Here is a 16,787-nt window from a genome sequence, read left to right as displayed (position 1 = left end):
GTATATGTAGGCAAAACAGAATGAAATCTGAGCAAATGTTCTATACAATCCACTTATATGAGTTGATGCAACATCATTTTATGTGCAACCTCCAGATTGGTGTTTACAACCTTCCCTGTTGAACAAAACTCGCTCTGAAATTCTGAATGACATTTTGATTTTAGAGAATAATTTCTACTTGCCTGTAGATGGCGACATTGCTTGACAAAAACAAAATCTTGCCTACCTTAAGCCTGCATGATTTGGTCTCTGTACCTGCTAGCCATTCATCCCGCTCTAATGAGATTCCTCTTCCACGCACTTCCTAATTAAAAGGAGACAACAGAGGTTATACATTCTTGTACGTTTCCACTTACTTGACGTATGAGTAAGTGCATGCAACTCCCACTCGATGCCGAATGGCTTTTTCTCTCCTCTTTGAAAAGGGACTATTGCACCTCAAGTGTCACCGCAATTGGTTGGAAAATTAAAACATGTTGATACTGTTGTAGTGAAGTGAGTGCCTCTTAGGGCTGCAATTAATTTCTGTTCGCTTTTTAAATGATTTGGAATTTCTCTCATTTTTTTTTAACCCCTGTCAGATTCAATATCAAAGCTTTCATTGAACTCAACGATCGGTATGAAATTAAGTGTAGTCCCCTCGTGCAGACTTTGCAGAGTAGTGTAGAACACATCCACGATAGATCGCGTTGACTTAATAGTGTGCATTTTTTTACATCAGTAAATATCCATTTATTGATGGTACGATAAATATAATGTATTCACCAAGACAAGATGTAATTGTGTTAAAAGTGAGCTGGTAGTTTTTGCTTCATTATCAGATTCAAGTCAGATGAATTGCTCACTTCAATTGTGCTGTGCTGCATCGTAAATGTAGCACACAATCCTGTAACCGTGTATTCTGATTCTTATACGTTCACATGCATAGCACATGTGTGTCCCATGAGTCTTGTCCCTGTTTGTTCTCACTACAGCGAGAGTATGCGGTTTCCTCTTTATCAAGCCGAAGGCACGGCTTCCCTTCCTTTCTTGACAGAGAAAAGAAACAAACAGAAAAGAAAGCAAAGGAAAGAAGCTTTTTAATTACTCCAGCCCAGCTAGGGTCAGCATCCGGAGCACTGTGGTTTTCTAAAAGTCCATGGGTGAGGGTGATGCCAAGGCAATGTGTGTTGAACTCACGGAGAGTGAGCGCACGAAAAACAACAACAAATACACTTGCGTGCAGACTTCCTAATCAGCTAAAAGGCCTTGCTTCATCTGATGGGTTCAATGTGAGAACCCTTCTCCTATTTTCCACGGCAACGCGGCCTGCTGATAAACATATCACGGCGTTCACTACTCAGGGTCACTGCCTGTTGTGTGCTTACATGCTGCCTTGCAAACAGATCTCAGATCAGAACTCCTTACCCTCGCCCCAACCTTGACCAGTACCCGCTAAGCAGTTGCAGCACCCTCAGAACAGCGATTATAAGAGGTGACGCACCAGCAAGGTCGCTGACCTCTTCTCTTATCATGTAGCACTCTGACCTTTGAGTCCTGACTCTTCAACACCGTTACCTGACTTGCATGTCTTGCCACAACATGAGCGCTCAAACAAACAACTCAACTAAAGGAGAGGAGACCCTTTTACCTCTCTGGATGTCTTTCCCTCTGTAGTTGGAAAGTGGAAGAGCCTCTTAATTAATCACATGACCTTCTCCTTCTTTCCAATTTAATGTTTTAAACATTCACTGGTTCAGAGTTTATATTCCATTCACATTATCCGTGTAGTACCACAAACTGCCAGTAGGCTTGGCTTCCTCGACAAGAAGACAGCCAGCGTTGCAGCAAGAGTCTAAGTATCACACTTAAATTGGGAGAATTGTAGTTCTACAATAAAACGGTGGACAGAAGCACCACACAAGAGTAATAAAATCCCCAATTATCTATTTAAATATTTACAACATCAGGGCCAGGATGTAAAGAACATACATTTGAGAACTCGCTGATACCAAGTCCCCAGAGCTGGGCACTTGACCCTCTTTTGCCGATCCGTCTCCCGCCCTGTGGCCGCGATCTGGGTAGCCGTGCGGCCTCGAGCCTCTGGCCTTATTCATAAAAATTGTGTCTAGTTTTACGTTGATGAAGTCAGCCAATCTCACACACGTGCTGCCAACTGTACTGCTTTACTCATCTTCTATGTCACAAGTACTTCACATCTCTCATTACATTTCACTCAACCGGTAACAGGAGCCAATCACCTTCGTGTGCACTTCAGGAATCACGCAGAAAACACAAACTCCAAGAATATTTTCGATGTTTCTAGTCCCCCCCCCAAAAAAATCCCACAACTCCATGTTTATTTCCTCTCCTCTGAGTGTAGTTGTAACGGCTAAAGGCCCCTAACGTTGCTCTCCATATTTGTGCCTGCTTGCATGAGCATGCACAACACCCGGTCAGGCGATACTCATCCCAGCCGGACTCCCTCCTAGACGTTCTGTTGGCCTAGAGAAGCCCGTCGCAGATGTTATAAATGTGTTAATTGCTGTGCAGACATTGGTAGAGGGCAAATACCGAACACGCTGATGTCTCTTTCCACCACAAGATGACGGGCAATTAGGTCTCGTCACACTGGAGGATCTTCCGCTTTATCCTTTGCCACAGACCATTGCTCGGATTCAACCATTGAATCTGGCAACCCATTACAGATGAGCAGACCTAAATGGCCTGAAGGTACCTGACAGTTTTACGCAACAGTCTGCCTAAAATCAAAAGTTAGCCCCAATTTCCACACAACAATCATGATCAGAATTCAATATGTTCACGTTAGGTTACACGAGACATCAGCAAATCTTAGGTGACCTTAGCTCACCGGGCATGAGGCTGGATTGAACTATACAGTCGCTGGCTTACAGTCGCACACCAGGCGATTGTCCATCCTACACATGACCATCACGACCATGTCGAAGTATTCTTGAGAGAGATACTGAACCCCGAGTTTTTCCTGATGGTATCTCATCAGCAGATAAATGCGATAAATCAATGACAATGACGTGGTTATTTTTGCGGCTCAATAAAAAAATGATCCAGGACAATATACGTGACGCCTCGGCTAACACCAGGCGATCCCACAACCTCTTAGTTGGGAAACAACCACTCTACCAATGAGCCCCCATGACAGAGACTCTCCATGCTTTGCTTTTAAGCCACAGCTATATATGAAATTATAAATCTTGTTAGGTATCTTTAAATCACAAAATGCGTAATATTGTGTATATTTACACTGTATTGGCAGCTGCCATCTGGATCTTGCTTCATAACTGGAAATGTAATTTTTGTTGTTGATGGCTCATGTGATATGACTCGACATTTTTAATTGGCCATTACAGAACCTTGCGCGCTGCCAACAGTTCAGTTGCCTTCGGCGGGCTTTACTGACACATATCTGTAATGACATGTGTCTGTGTGACTGTAAAGTTTTAATTTGTGGTGGTAATTTTTTTTCATTTGTCTTGTTTGGACAGACATGGTTGTGTAAACGTTACTCATTGGTATATCCTAATGATGTCATGCTCGCAACGGGGTATATTTTTATTAATCACTGGATATGACAGATGTTCTAATATATGTTCCATACAGTACATATAAAACAGTAAAGTACGTAGAATGTTTCTTTCGAAATTGCCTGTACAGTGAAATGCAGTTGTCAAGATGGGACAATTTGATTCCTGAACAAATTAAACGTGCATAACAAATTTGGAGATCCCACTGAAATGTGCATCTAGTCCATGTAGCCTCACTTGCACAAGTTTCGTATTTACTTTCTTGACTGAAGCAGTCAGTGTGACAACAGTGTATTGCTCATTTGGAAGTCAGTAATAATGTATAGCTTTGCATCATTCGAGAACAAGACTTCATAGCCATTTTTATCTAGTCTATTTTCACCCCGTGCTATCATCTCAGGAAAAAAAACTTGGCGTCTTTAAACACACTGTGCGCCTTGACATCTGCCCTCATTAAGAGCCCTGCACAACACAGGTACAGAAAGTAAATATTATAAGAAAGCTGGGAGGAAAAAGCGGAAACAGCCTATTAGACCGCCAGAAAGTCACAACGCCACTTTTCCGGATAGAAACGGCAACTCTGAAAAGTAAATGATTGTCGAAAACGAGGATGGAGTGGGAGCAGGAGACAGGAAAAGAAGCATTGGGAGGGATGGGGCGTCAGAGGAAGGAGGATGAGGAGCGCGGCGGCGGATGGCAGGCGCTCCTCAGTGCAGAGTCAGACATGGCATTTGGTGACAGGTGACAAAATCAAAAGGTCATGTCACTTTTAACTGGGAGCGCCTGTGCCCCGCTGATTTCCCTGGTGCCACCCCCGGCACCGCAACGCTCATCTGCGCTCATCCGGGCTGCCTCGCTCTCACTCTGCTAAACTGGCAGAGAGGATGGCAGGCAGAGAGACAAGGCGACAAGCAGAGTTTGAAGCGGGACGGGAGCACCGGGAGCATCAGGAACACCACTGCCGAATCCTCCCAGCCTCCTGTTTCATCACGTCTGCGTGTTGCTTTCTCTTCATTTCCATCCATTTGTCTGACTCACTTCATCACCGTGAACCTTTGTGACTACCTGTGCTCTTGGCAAACAACAGCTCATGGCGGCTGCCTCACTTCTCGTTGTTGTTTTGACGATGCGGCAAGCCTCTTGTTGAGGTTTTCCTTTAGACGCTGGGCTTAAAGCCTACAAAAAGTTTCTGCAGTCTGTTGCGTGCTAGCTGTCGATTCTGCCAGACAAAAAATATCAAGAAAGTCTTCTCAAGGAAACCGAGCTGCAAAGCTCAGTTCGGCTTGCCAATGTTAGTGTGGCATCTTACCCGCAATAATTGCAACACTTTTGTTTGATTCCTCGTTGACCAGTCAGTAGACGGCAATTTTTTATTAATCAAATATTGACACTTTATACTGTCGCAAATTGTCCTGAGGCAATTTTACTTGTATGGCACATTTCAACTCAATGTGCTTCACAAAACCGAAAGCACAACATCTAAGACGGCAACGGGATCGGGGGCTGCCAAATTTCCAGCTCTGGAAACAATCCCATTGAAACAGCAACGCACGGACAACATCATGACACAATTACACGTCATATCCGCTTGTTCTTCCGCTACCTTCCTTTCTTCCTTATCGCTCCAAAAGTGTGGTGTCGTACCTACTCTAGCTTTCGCCGTTTTGTTTATCACCGCCAAGCACTGTGCGTGCAAGCACTTCCTGTACTACCAAGACCAAGATTCCTTGCAGTTGAGTGTGTACAGAATGCTCCGTGCAATCGCCGAATACATGCGCATTGAGGTTAGAAAAGGAGCAGGCATGATATTCGGAATTTGAAAAAAAACAAACAAAAAACAAAAAAAAGGCATAAGAGTATATACGCGGTTATTGCGTGTGTTTACATGGCTTTTAAAACCCGGATACTGCATATATTTGGGTTATAAAGAGTTGAAGAGTTATTGTCCTGTGTGACAGGCCTAGCACTATTGCCTACTTTAATATTCAAACGGAACTCGATACTCTGAAAATTTGATTGTCACCCAAAAGACGATTTTTGACTGTCTGCCAATATGGAGAAAAACATTAAAGCAACATGAACTGTTCTGACAATAGGTAATGAGGTTCTATAATACTCATTATGTTGTCAGCAATAATAAGCAAATATGTCAGCAAATAAGCAATGAGGAAAGATGGCTTACATTGCATTTCTTCATTGGAATAATAAAGGCCGATCTTCATTAATACGGATCCATGGTTCACACCCAGCCCCCCCATCTTCCAGTCCCAGCGGTACAGGGGCCTCACCCCAATCTAGCTCCCTGCTGGGTAACCCTGGCTGGGCCAGTGCAGATGGAAGGGGCCCCCCCACTGAGAGCCGTGCCTCTGACAGCTTGTGAAGGGCCCGCATGGGTCAGCCAAGCCCAGCCAGCAGCCCCTTATCACACTCACAGCCCTCCCTCAGTCGGCAGAAAGTGTGGCGTAGGCATTACGCACACACAGACACACACACATGCCCATACACTCATGAACAGTGCATACCAAGTAGGGCCTTGAGATCCCCCAGCCAGCAAGTCGCACCAACCTCGGCAGCTGCAGAGGTTAAACCCCCCCTAACGTATCAAAGAAAGAGCAGAAGAGAGATGGAGGGAGGGATGGAGGCATTGGAGAAAAAAGGAGGAGAAAGTATATCTTCATGTTCACTGGAATGTCTGCCCAGGCATCAATTCCCCCCGCGGCTGTCATTGGCAAGGTTAGGCTGGCAGATAGAGAAAACTCTGCCTGCTCAGACTTTTTTTTTTTTTTTAAGCAAGAGAGGAAATCCACCGGCCAGTGTGATTACAGCCTGCTAAAGTTTACCATCGGGTTTTACTGTTTTGATTTCATTTTTCAAAATCATGTATATTATTTATCATGCAAAAAGTTTATTCAATTTGTTTCAGTTCAAAGAAGAAAATCTAAATTAGCTTAACGCAAATTAAATTTTTACCACCAAGTGACACCATAGGCGCTGTTGAGAAACTGTGAGAACATTTTTATATTCAATCGTAAATGTGTGGATTTATGGACCTTGCTTGTACTGTCCTGAAAAAACAAAATGGATGGCAACCCGTTGGATTAGTTTAGCATGCAATTGTCCAAATGTCAAAATTAACAGGCAGCGTAGTCGAGTACAGTCTGGTTTCACACCTCCGTGGTTTAAAGTTGAAATCTCATCTATAGCCATCCTTTGTGGAGTTATAAATAATTAATTATTATTATTATTCTTTAGCGTTCATAATTAGTAATTGAACATGATTTCAAGATGACATTATGCTGATGTTGGTGGCAACAGTTTGTGTTGCCACCAACATCAGCATAATGTCATGCCAATTCTAAATTCAACTGGGCTTCGACTATCCAACGTCCTGGCAGGAAGACGAGTCAAGTCAGCCACCAGGCTTCAAAATAAAAGCATACCAAGGCACTTTCGGGAAGATTTGGAGATTTAGCGGCGCGTTAACGTCATGCGTAGCATTGCTACAGCTAGCTTGACTGTCTTCTTGACCACGCACGGCAAATAAATAGATAAAAAATCCCGGAGCCTTTTTTTTTAAATCTATGTACTTGAATTACTCGAAGACTCGTTTCACTCCGGGTCGATTGTCTGCGTCAAATGGAATAGGCTCAAACTCACCCATGACCCTAAAGAGGACAAGCGCTATAGAAAATGAATGTGTGGATTGCGAACTAAGGGGTCTTGATTTTATTAACTAGAGCAACATATTAAAACACTTTGAGCGATCAGCGCCAATTAGCCAAGACTTTGATTTCTTTCTCAATGAATGTTTTTGACATATTCTTCTGATTCTGCTGTTTTAAAACTCTCAATGTCATTTGGCTTTCTTTGACTCTTTGTATATGCGCTATATTATCACCCTGTTTGTTTGAATTTACAGTGCACGGTGTAATCTTTGAGAGCACCCCGCATGATCGCTGTATTATTTGAATCGGTTTGAATATGTTAATCTCCACCTCTGTCTATATTGAATTCACCGGAGCGGCTCTGCAGGCAACGTTAGCTCGCTGCGATCCCGTAGACGGATTTGGCTTTGAGGATGCCACCGCTGTAATGATAGTAATTCAAACAACATGATAATGGGGTGGGGGGGGGTATAAGCAGCCAAATCACATCATATCATACACAGGTCTGAGAAGAGAGAAGGAGTGAGGCAAATACAGAGGAATGTGTTTGGAATTCAGAGGTAATTTATATCCCCCCCCCCCCTTAGTGAGACAGTAGCTTCAGCGTGCGCATTTAGCCGTGGCAATCTTCAGGGCAGATGACATGTTCCGTGCCTTTTTATTTATTAATTTTACACCGTCTCGTCGCAGGAAACATGACGTCTCGGTGTAACCAGAGGCGATGGAGGAGCGAGCGGAGCGCGGGAGGAGACAAACGACTCTATCATTCTCTCTGTCTCTCTAGGTCATGCTTCTCCAGCTCGCTCATGCTCATTCCTTTTGTTTAAAGTTTGGAGTGTGTGCCAGGCGTGCCCCTCTAAAGCCTCTGTGTGGAGGAATCCATTATGTTTGTATTTTGGCACGGATGAAAGGATTTGGGTGGAACCGTGATGACTTTATAAACAGTTATAGCTCATTTGTTTGAGGAGCCAGAAGGCTTTCATATTACAATAACTCTTCGACAAATTTTGCCGCGGCTGAGAAACAAGACTTTCCCTCTCTGCGACTTATATAACATAGTGGTGAATTTATTCCGTGCGGATGCAAGCTCATTTGTCGTGGGGGTGACGGCATCTCTGTGAAGTGTGAATTACCCGTCGCTATACAGTTTCAATAAGGAGTGCCATTCATACACACGGCTCACTTGCCCCGCTGACTGGGAGTTATTGATAGAGCACGTACACATGCATACACAAGTACACGGCGCGCTATTGACTCTACCCGCTGCTGTTCTGAACTCCGCTTTGTTTGTGTGGGAAGCTGCATTTACATAAGAGGCTTATGTCAGCTGCCACATAGTTTGCTCACTTACTTCAATGAAAAACAAAAAGGACAAAAGCTATTGTCCCTTTAAGTCATGATTTTTGGATGTCTCCAAGCTGGTGTGTGTGCTGTTCAGGGGGATGTGGGGGCGATGAGGCCAGTCAAAAGGTTTGATGGCTTTTCCAACGCTGAATGCAGCACAACAATGAGGTGAGAGGGGGTGGCAGCTCATGTGCTTGTTTGTTTACTAAATTGGGGGCAATTACACAAGCTTGTATTTTGGATTTGTGATTGATGAATGATTGGCAGCAGGGCTGGAGAACAAATATAGCAAAACATTTTCGACACTTTGGATTGGTCAAATCTTTGTAAAAAAAAAAACAATAACAGAGCCAAGTAGACAGTGAACATTAGTATTGATTTGCGAAATAGTACATTTCAGATGCTAATTATTGGTACCCTTGAATTGAAGACAGAGAAGGGTACAGCCGTCTGTGACCTGGACACCCTTCCGTCATCGCCCCTCCGTCCTTATTCGTAAAATATTCGTCAGGTGGGCTCCGAGTACATTCTGGGTATTGCTGGCTTATTTACTTTATTCTCCAGTTTTGTTTTCAGCTATGTCCTTTTAAAACACTTCTGTCCTTGCATTTCTGCCCTGCACAAAAAAAAAAAAAATGTGCCGTGTAAATTTTCTACATTACAAACACCAGGGAATGTTTGGTTAATCCCCAAACAAAGGCGAACGCAGCAATAGTTACGGAGCGCACCGGAACCTTTCTCAGACTCTTTTTGTCACACGAAGAAAACTCACACTTGGCCGGGGTCGCACTGTAGAGATGGTTGTATTTATTGCACTTCATCCCTTGGCACAAATTGAAAACTACTTAAGATACTTATTTTGGCTCTCAATTGCTTCTTCACAGAGCCGCCCGTATTGCGTCCGTATTTTGACTCTTGCTCTCGCTTGCTCTTTCTGGTTCTCCCTCTCTGTCTCAGGAACAGACAAAAACCCACTTCTGTCCTTGCTTAGTCTGTTCTTTTTTTAAAAAAAAAAGCGTCTCCTCCTCTGTCCTTTGTCCCAAAAATTGGCATTTGTCCTGGAGGGAAAAATGAAACTGAACTGAAACTGAAATAAACTGACAACTAGAAACTCATTTCATCATATGCACTCTAACTGAGCGGTACCATATTGAATCCAAATTCCACTCACTCAATCCAAATCCAATTGTTCCACTTTAAGAGAAAACCTTTCTTGAACTGTATCACACCCCATGTATTGAGGTATGTATCAAATCTTTGATTTGGAGGGATTCACACAACCAGAAATAAACATTGACTGGAAATTGACTCGATGCTGCGGTGAGACTGTGTTTACCAGGTCTGCTTCACGATTCTGAGGTTCAGGGTTTGAATTTCAGCTTCCGCCATTTTCAAGGTGAAGCTTTAGGACCATTGTGATTTTTCCCTCTTTGCAATCTTGTCTCTGTTTTAGCTCAAAAGATATAACCAACTTCATGTTTGCTTTAATCTTTTCACTTCCAGTTAGTATCCCAAAATGTTGGCCCATATATAAAGCATTTAAATCATACATCAAAATGGGGCGGTGGAGGGCAGTGATGTCAGGAAAAACGAAAGAAAGCTCCGCTGAAAGATTGTGAATGCTTTTGTGCAATGCGATTTAAATGCGTGAATGGTTGTTAATCCGGCACACATTGAAATTCTATACCAGAGCATTTACACAAGTGTCAACATATTTGAACAATAGAACGTTCCGTTATCCATTAAGTGATACTTATTATTATTCGCACACAGAAACGTCCACCTTCCTCTCATAAAAGACTGTTGCCAGACAAAAGTGTCTCCGATCAGCATCAATTTGACTCAGAAACGTCTGTACTATATAATGTTTATCTCTTGCTGCAACGTAAATGATTTATTCCTCTGATTGTTTTTTTCTACTAGCAAGCAATGCAGGATCTGATGGAGGACGAGGATGAGGATTTTGACAAAGATGACAGGGTAATTATCCCGCATCAGTGATACACACAAACACACACACACACAAACAAACACACAAAAGCCGCCTGAGGGTTGTTTCAGTTTGCCTTCTAGTCGGGGAACCCAGAAAGATATAAAAAAAAATGCTTTAGAGTCACCCCCCCATCTCTTCCGCTGCTTGGGGCGCAAACACAAATCCAAACATTGTACAGCCTTTTAACCTTTTTGACAGCGCATTTCTCCACTTTTATTCTAATGTGGTGTTTTGTGCCCCAGTCAAGTTTGTTCCACTATCCCCTTCCCGCCCCGCCTTTTACATGTTGGCGGAATTACATTACTACCGTCATGCTTCAGCTCTGTTTCCTGAGAACATGCACCCATATAAAGTGCTTAGTTGGCTATTTAGGTCCATTCACTGGCCCTTTATGTCGCAATAAAACAGCATCTGGGCTTGTCCAGACACTATCAGGTAACAACAGGTGGCTGCTTTACTGCCTCTGCTCGTTTACACTGTAGGAACAGCTACTGAAACAAATGCCAGTAGATAGATTACAGTACTTGGTAATTGGAAATTGAAATGCGGGAGCAGCTGTGTTTTCACCTATCGTGTTGTGCTGGAGATATATTTCAATTTGATACCACGGGGTGATAAGAATTGACTAAATAGGGAAGTGGAACCCTGATAGATATATAATGTCTGCTTTCAAGTGACTAAAACCTGTGAAGTGGAATTGGACGAGCTGTTAGTTGATGCCTTAAAGCCACACTCCGGCAATATAAAGGTTAGTAGGCTAAGATGTGATAATTTGCATGCTATTTGGGGGGGGGGGGATCTCAGGAGGTTTGTTGTAGTAATTGTAAAGCCCTTTGACCGGGCAATTTGATATCTGGAATTTATTTTTCCCTGAGGATATTGCGTATGCTGGAATGTTAGTTGGAAAATCCTCACATTGTTCCACCTATTATGGTTAATTTAGGCTTGTAAGTTCAAGTTGCCAGCAAAAAGGTTTAAAAAAAAAAAAATGCTGCACGTACACGCGGTGGGCAGATGGTCAAATCGTCGTCCCAGCAATAAGTCAGGCAATCAGTCAGCCCGCATGCCAGTTGGCTGACGAGGATACGTGAGCATTACATCCCCGCCATGGTTGTGAAGTTCCAAGGCTGAAAAGGTGGTGGGCACTGATTGAAGAAATGCGCTTAGCAACCTTCAATCTTTCTTCCTTCTCAGAGTTTTCTTCCCGTCTGTGTACCATCACGACATTCTCTCCCCCTTTCAGGAGAAAATACAAATATATAGCATTTGAAAAGCTGCAGATTATACATTCTGAAGTACATTGGGCACTTTCTTATTGAAATGAGGCCCGGGAGCAGTTTGTCCGGCGTCCCTCCCGTTTTGCTGCCAAACTGATTATTCCACAGGCCGTGCGTGCTGTGCTCTCTGGGATGGCCGGATAGCACAGCAGCCACAAAAGCTACAATTTACCAACTCTGGCTTCATACATTTTGATCTATTGCTCCCTTCAACTGTTCGTATTTCATTTGAGCTGTCGGGAAGTTTAAAGGGGGGGTATTTTCCTCTTTCTTCGCCTCTTCACACACATACACACACACACACACACTCTCAGCGTCCATCGATTGATGTTTCTGCTGCATGTTTTTGCCTTCATCCTGACAAATAGTCTCTCTCTCTCTTGCTGCTACTCTATCACCTGGTAAAGTGCAGAACAAATTCAAGACCTAACAAATTTGTCTTTTACGTTCGATAACAGTCTTTTTTTCATTGTGCATTGAGTACGGCTTCAGATTGACGGGCTTTGAAAAACATGTCAATGAGGGCCCCTTTTTATGTGCTCGGAGACGAGGGAGAGTGAAAGGAAGAGAGTGAAAAAAAGATTGATAAATGTGCCCAAGTCTCATTTTAATTGAACTTGAAGCACATGTTGTATGCACAATTCATCCCAGATGTTTGCGCCAGCCATGTGCGCCACAAGGCAGCTATTAGCTGGATAACCTTTGCTCCAAAGGCTAAATGGGGTATTACATGGCCCAAAACCAGAGCACCTGTTTTTCATTGTGCTGAAGACCCCTTGCAGGCTTTTTTGGGGGGGGGGATCACCATATGTGTTTGGGCTGAAGAGGTTACAGCGGAAACACGTAAAGTGACTTTCCTGTGAGCTTGAACTGATATTGGTCAATTCATATTAACAAGAGTCCATCATCTATTTTATGGAGGGCATTCATTTGTTACAGTCAAAGTAAATACAAATGCTAGTGCACTGGATATAAAAAGCCTACACACCCCTGTTCAAATGACAGTTTTTTTCTGAATATGAGACCAAGAAAATTCTTGACTGGTTAGCATGTCTACCTCAGGTGCAGGGTTTGATTCCAGCTCTGGCTTTCCTGTGTTCTATGGTCTATGTTCTCCTGTGTCTGTGTGAGTTTTCTCCGGGTACTCCGGTTTCCTCCCGCATTGCAAAATCATCCATGGTAGTTTAATTGGACTCTAAATTTTCCCTCGGTGTGATTGTGAGCGTTGATGGTTGTCTGTCTTTGTGTTCCTGCGATTGGCTGGCAACCAGTTCAGGATATATCCCGCCTACTGCCCGAAGTCGGCTGGGATAGGCTCCAGTACACCCGCAACCCTCGTGAGGAGAAGTGGAGCAGGTAATGGATGGATGGATAAATCCTGTTGAGTTTTTTCAAGAAGTGAAATAAAAATAAACAACTAAAATAATATGTTTGCATCAGTGTGCACACCAAGTTCCAACTGCGATGTGACTGTATTCCCATTATGGCCATTATGCTGATTTTTGGAAAACACATTTTCACTCGTTACCAAAAGAACACATACCGTACCCTGTGCATGCTCTTGCGCTAGGTGAACGGAATCTTTGTCTTTCTAGGATGGGACGTATGCATGCAGGCATCAACGCCATAGCGAGCTTAACTTGAATTACATTGATTTAAGCGTGAGCACAATAACCTCGGGCTTCTGCAAGAGCAGCTGAAGTTTATTTCTAGCTCATCAGTGATACTTTACATGGTGTCAGGTATGAGCAGATTTCGATTTAATCTGGAATTTGAATGCAATAGGCCCCGTTTACAAGCAGATGTGCACATTATTTCATTTCAGTTGCTAAGTTTTCCTTCCATTTTAATAAAACATAAAAAAAAAATATAAAAATATGAAGCGTCACGTTGGTCATAATAATGGTGTAAAAAGTCTTTTGGTGTCACTTATATAAAAAAAAAACTGTCATTCCAACAGTGGTGTGTTGACTTTCTAAATCCAATACAAGCTTTTCCTTGAACTATGTAGTTTTTATTCTACCGATCCAAAGTTGAATTGTATCGCTTAGAGTTCGTTCGTGCCTGTAATATATTTAATAATAAATGATGCGCTCCTCCATTTTTTTCCAGCTAGGTTTGTCATTGAATCTATATTTACATTTTCCCTATGGAGTTGTTCATTTTACAGAGAGTAGTCCAAGACAGAGAAGAACAATACACCATAGACAATGGTGCGGAAAAGATCCATATCTCCTTACACTCTCACCATGAATAATGGAAACAATGACACCATAACATGACACCCATTGTTTCAGCTGTTTGTCAATAGTGCATGGCACAAAGGGCAATCTTTATCTGTTAGTGTTTCCTTTGGGGAGATACATTCTTCTCCCTTGATGTAAGTCAGCGTCAAAAATGTAAAAGACAAGTGCCCTATGAGGTCACCCACACTTTTTTTCCCTTGCACCATTTATGAGTAGGAAAGATGCAGGTGTGAATAGACCATGATCTTCTGACACACTCAAAATGACCATTGTAATATTTTCTGTGATTGCTAGGCACTCGCAATCAAAATCAATTATTTTCCCAATTAAATTTATTATTAACAGCCTAATCTAAAATACGCAGAGCTGGGCACTTGACCCCTTTTTACCAGTCAGTACCTCGCCCTCTGGTCGCGATCTCTGTACCGTTCCGGCCTCGACCCTGCGGCCTTATTCCTAAAAATTGTCGTCGCCCGACCCCCGTTCCTGTCAAAAGAAAAAAAAGCGTTGTGCATGACGCCGCCACGGGATCGATCTCTGTAATGCAGTACAGTTCAATAAACTGTACTTTGGTGTGACTGCGCTGGGTAGCCGAAACATGCAGCTCGTTGCTGCAAAACATTTGTCTGCAGGACTTGCAGTGTGCAGGAATGTTTCTACCTGAGGGCTCTGTCACCCGCTTGTTCAGCACGGGCTTGGGCGTTTGTGTTCATGTGCTCAAGAGATGTGTGTGTGTGTGTGTGTGTGAAGTGAAACAGTTGTCTCCCAGATGAGGAGCGGTTTGGTAGGTGGGGGAGCATGTGAAAGAGAGAGCAAGGGCGGTAGTAAGAGAGCGAGAGAGGGAGGAGATTACCCTCACACGGTTGACTGGTCACTGAAGCGCCTGTACAGCGCTCAGCTAGACTCCACTAGCCTCAGGAGGACTTGACACAGATAAGATACACACTGCAATCATGTCCTGCTCACGGGCTTACTGCTCTCCCTTTCTCCATGTCTATCTAGCCATATCACATGCACACACACACACTCACCCCTACACGCACACACATTCGAAGCATCCAGATTTCTCCTTCATGTCCGGGACTGATTTTTATCAATATTGATCATTGCAATCCCCATTTCCTCATCCAAATCAAAATTCTGTCGCCATTTTATAAATATTTGCACGTACAATTCTTTGAGTAAATTTTATTCACAGTCCCCCTCCACCAGTATTGGAATGTCAGTATGTCTAAAACCTTTGCACGTCACTCTATTTATGCACTTTACACCACGTGTAGATGATCTCACTGTAAAATTGACTTTATCACTTTGACAGCCCTTCCAAAGTTTGTGAACGTCCCCTCGAGACATATGTAGGATGTTTATTTTTTTTCCCCTTGTGGAATACAGTAACTACTTAACACTGGCTATTAGGAAGTCTCTCTTATATTCATACAGTACATATACAGTCTGTCTATGTCTTTATCTACTTTCTCCTCCGGGCTTCAAAAGATTATTTTAATATATACAGCTCTTTGTGTGCATTCATTTTCAAATAAATCTTGTGTGACATGAAGAAAAATACATGGAGGACGATTTCAAACATGTCAAAACACAAGGTGGCAATATGACCTGGATCATTATTGCCAATTAGGATCCAAAAGAAAGTCCCAGGAAAGACACCGTAGATTCAGTGGTCTACTAGGAATGAAAAGGGAGGAAAACCAAAACGTGTTTGCTTCAAAAATCTGACACTTGAATTTACAACTGCAACAGACCCCTGTTGCAAAATAAAAATAAGATGGATTACAAATCAAGGATTGATTTTGCGGCCAAGGCTGCTCTTTGGTTGTGTCACTCGAGTATAGACCAAGGGATGTCAAAGTCATTTTTGACCGCAGTCTACTTTGTAGTTGGCTTTCCCAGAGGGGCCGAGTGTGAAACCAAATCGTTTGATTGTCTCTTTTAACAAATACATAAAATCTCTTTTTTTTAAATCAAATTGTAAATTCTCCCTTTATTCTCTCATAGTTGTGTAGTTAAATGAGAAGTCAACCAAAAGATTTTCTTAATCAAATTAGGCCCACTAGTTTTAAACATGGCCTTTTGATTTGATATTGCGTTTGTGGAATATGAGTTAAGCTGTAAAATCCACCCATTTTTATCTATGTCAGGTGGCGACCATTTTGGTCAACTAAAAATGTCATCACAGTGGCTCAGTGCGCAGGTAATGACCAATCATGCTTCATAAAACAGGTGAGCCGTAATTAGACTTGAGTGAGCCAAGTGAGCAACTGTGATGTCATTTTCAGCCGACAGAAGTGACAAAATGTTCACACCCCTGAGATAGCTAAAAACGGGCGGATTTTGCTGCTCAACTCATATTCCACAAACAAAATATTAATCCAAATGCCATGTTTAGACTAGTGAAGGCCCATATCAAAATTGATTGCAAAGATTTTAGGGGGGTTGACTTCCATTTGAAAAGTAAATATTAAGACATCTAAAAAACAATGCAATCGAACTCATCAGATGTGGAGATTTCTTTTTTCTTGCAAAAACAGTAACATAATTTTTAGTTTAGAAAAATTATCATCCTGTTCGGACTTTTTAATTGATTGTAAAAAAATGTCAACATTGTGAAACAGCCTCAGCTTAAGTTTGATGAGGACTGTGTGTTTTATTTTCTTATACAACTGTGTTAGGTGACGCTGGGTTATCTTCTGAAGCAACACCTC

General features: G+C 42.6%; 1 protein-coding gene across 3 annotated transcripts in view; it reads left to right on the top strand.

The window, feature by feature from the left end:
• Positions 1–16,787, top strand: part of LOC148343969 (multiple C2 and transmembrane domain-containing protein 1-like) — a 96,009-nt gene that overhangs the window by 57,650 nt on the left and 21,572 nt on the right. For all 3 annotated transcript variants that reach the window (XR_015842621.1, XM_088292243.1, XM_088292234.1), the window contains one exon: positions 10,475–10,531. Coding sequence is in view for 2 of the 3 variants with exons in the window: in XM_088292243.1 (XP_088148369.1) it covers positions 10,475–10,531 (57 nt within the window). In the remaining variant the exon portion in view is untranslated. The remainder of the gene's footprint in view (positions 1–10,474; positions 10,532–16,787) is intronic.

This window comes from Idiotropiscis lumnitzeri, chromosome 1 (assembly GCF_059441095.1).
Source record: "Idiotropiscis lumnitzeri isolate Australia: NSW breed Sydney's pygmy pipehorse chromosome 1, RoL_Ilum_1.0, whole genome shotgun sequence".
Classification (NCBI taxonomy): Eukaryota; Metazoa; Chordata; class Actinopteri; order Syngnathiformes; family Syngnathidae; genus Idiotropiscis; species Idiotropiscis lumnitzeri.
The sequence above is the reverse complement of the archived record's forward strand: the minus strand, read 5'-3'. Positions and strand labels throughout refer to the sequence as shown.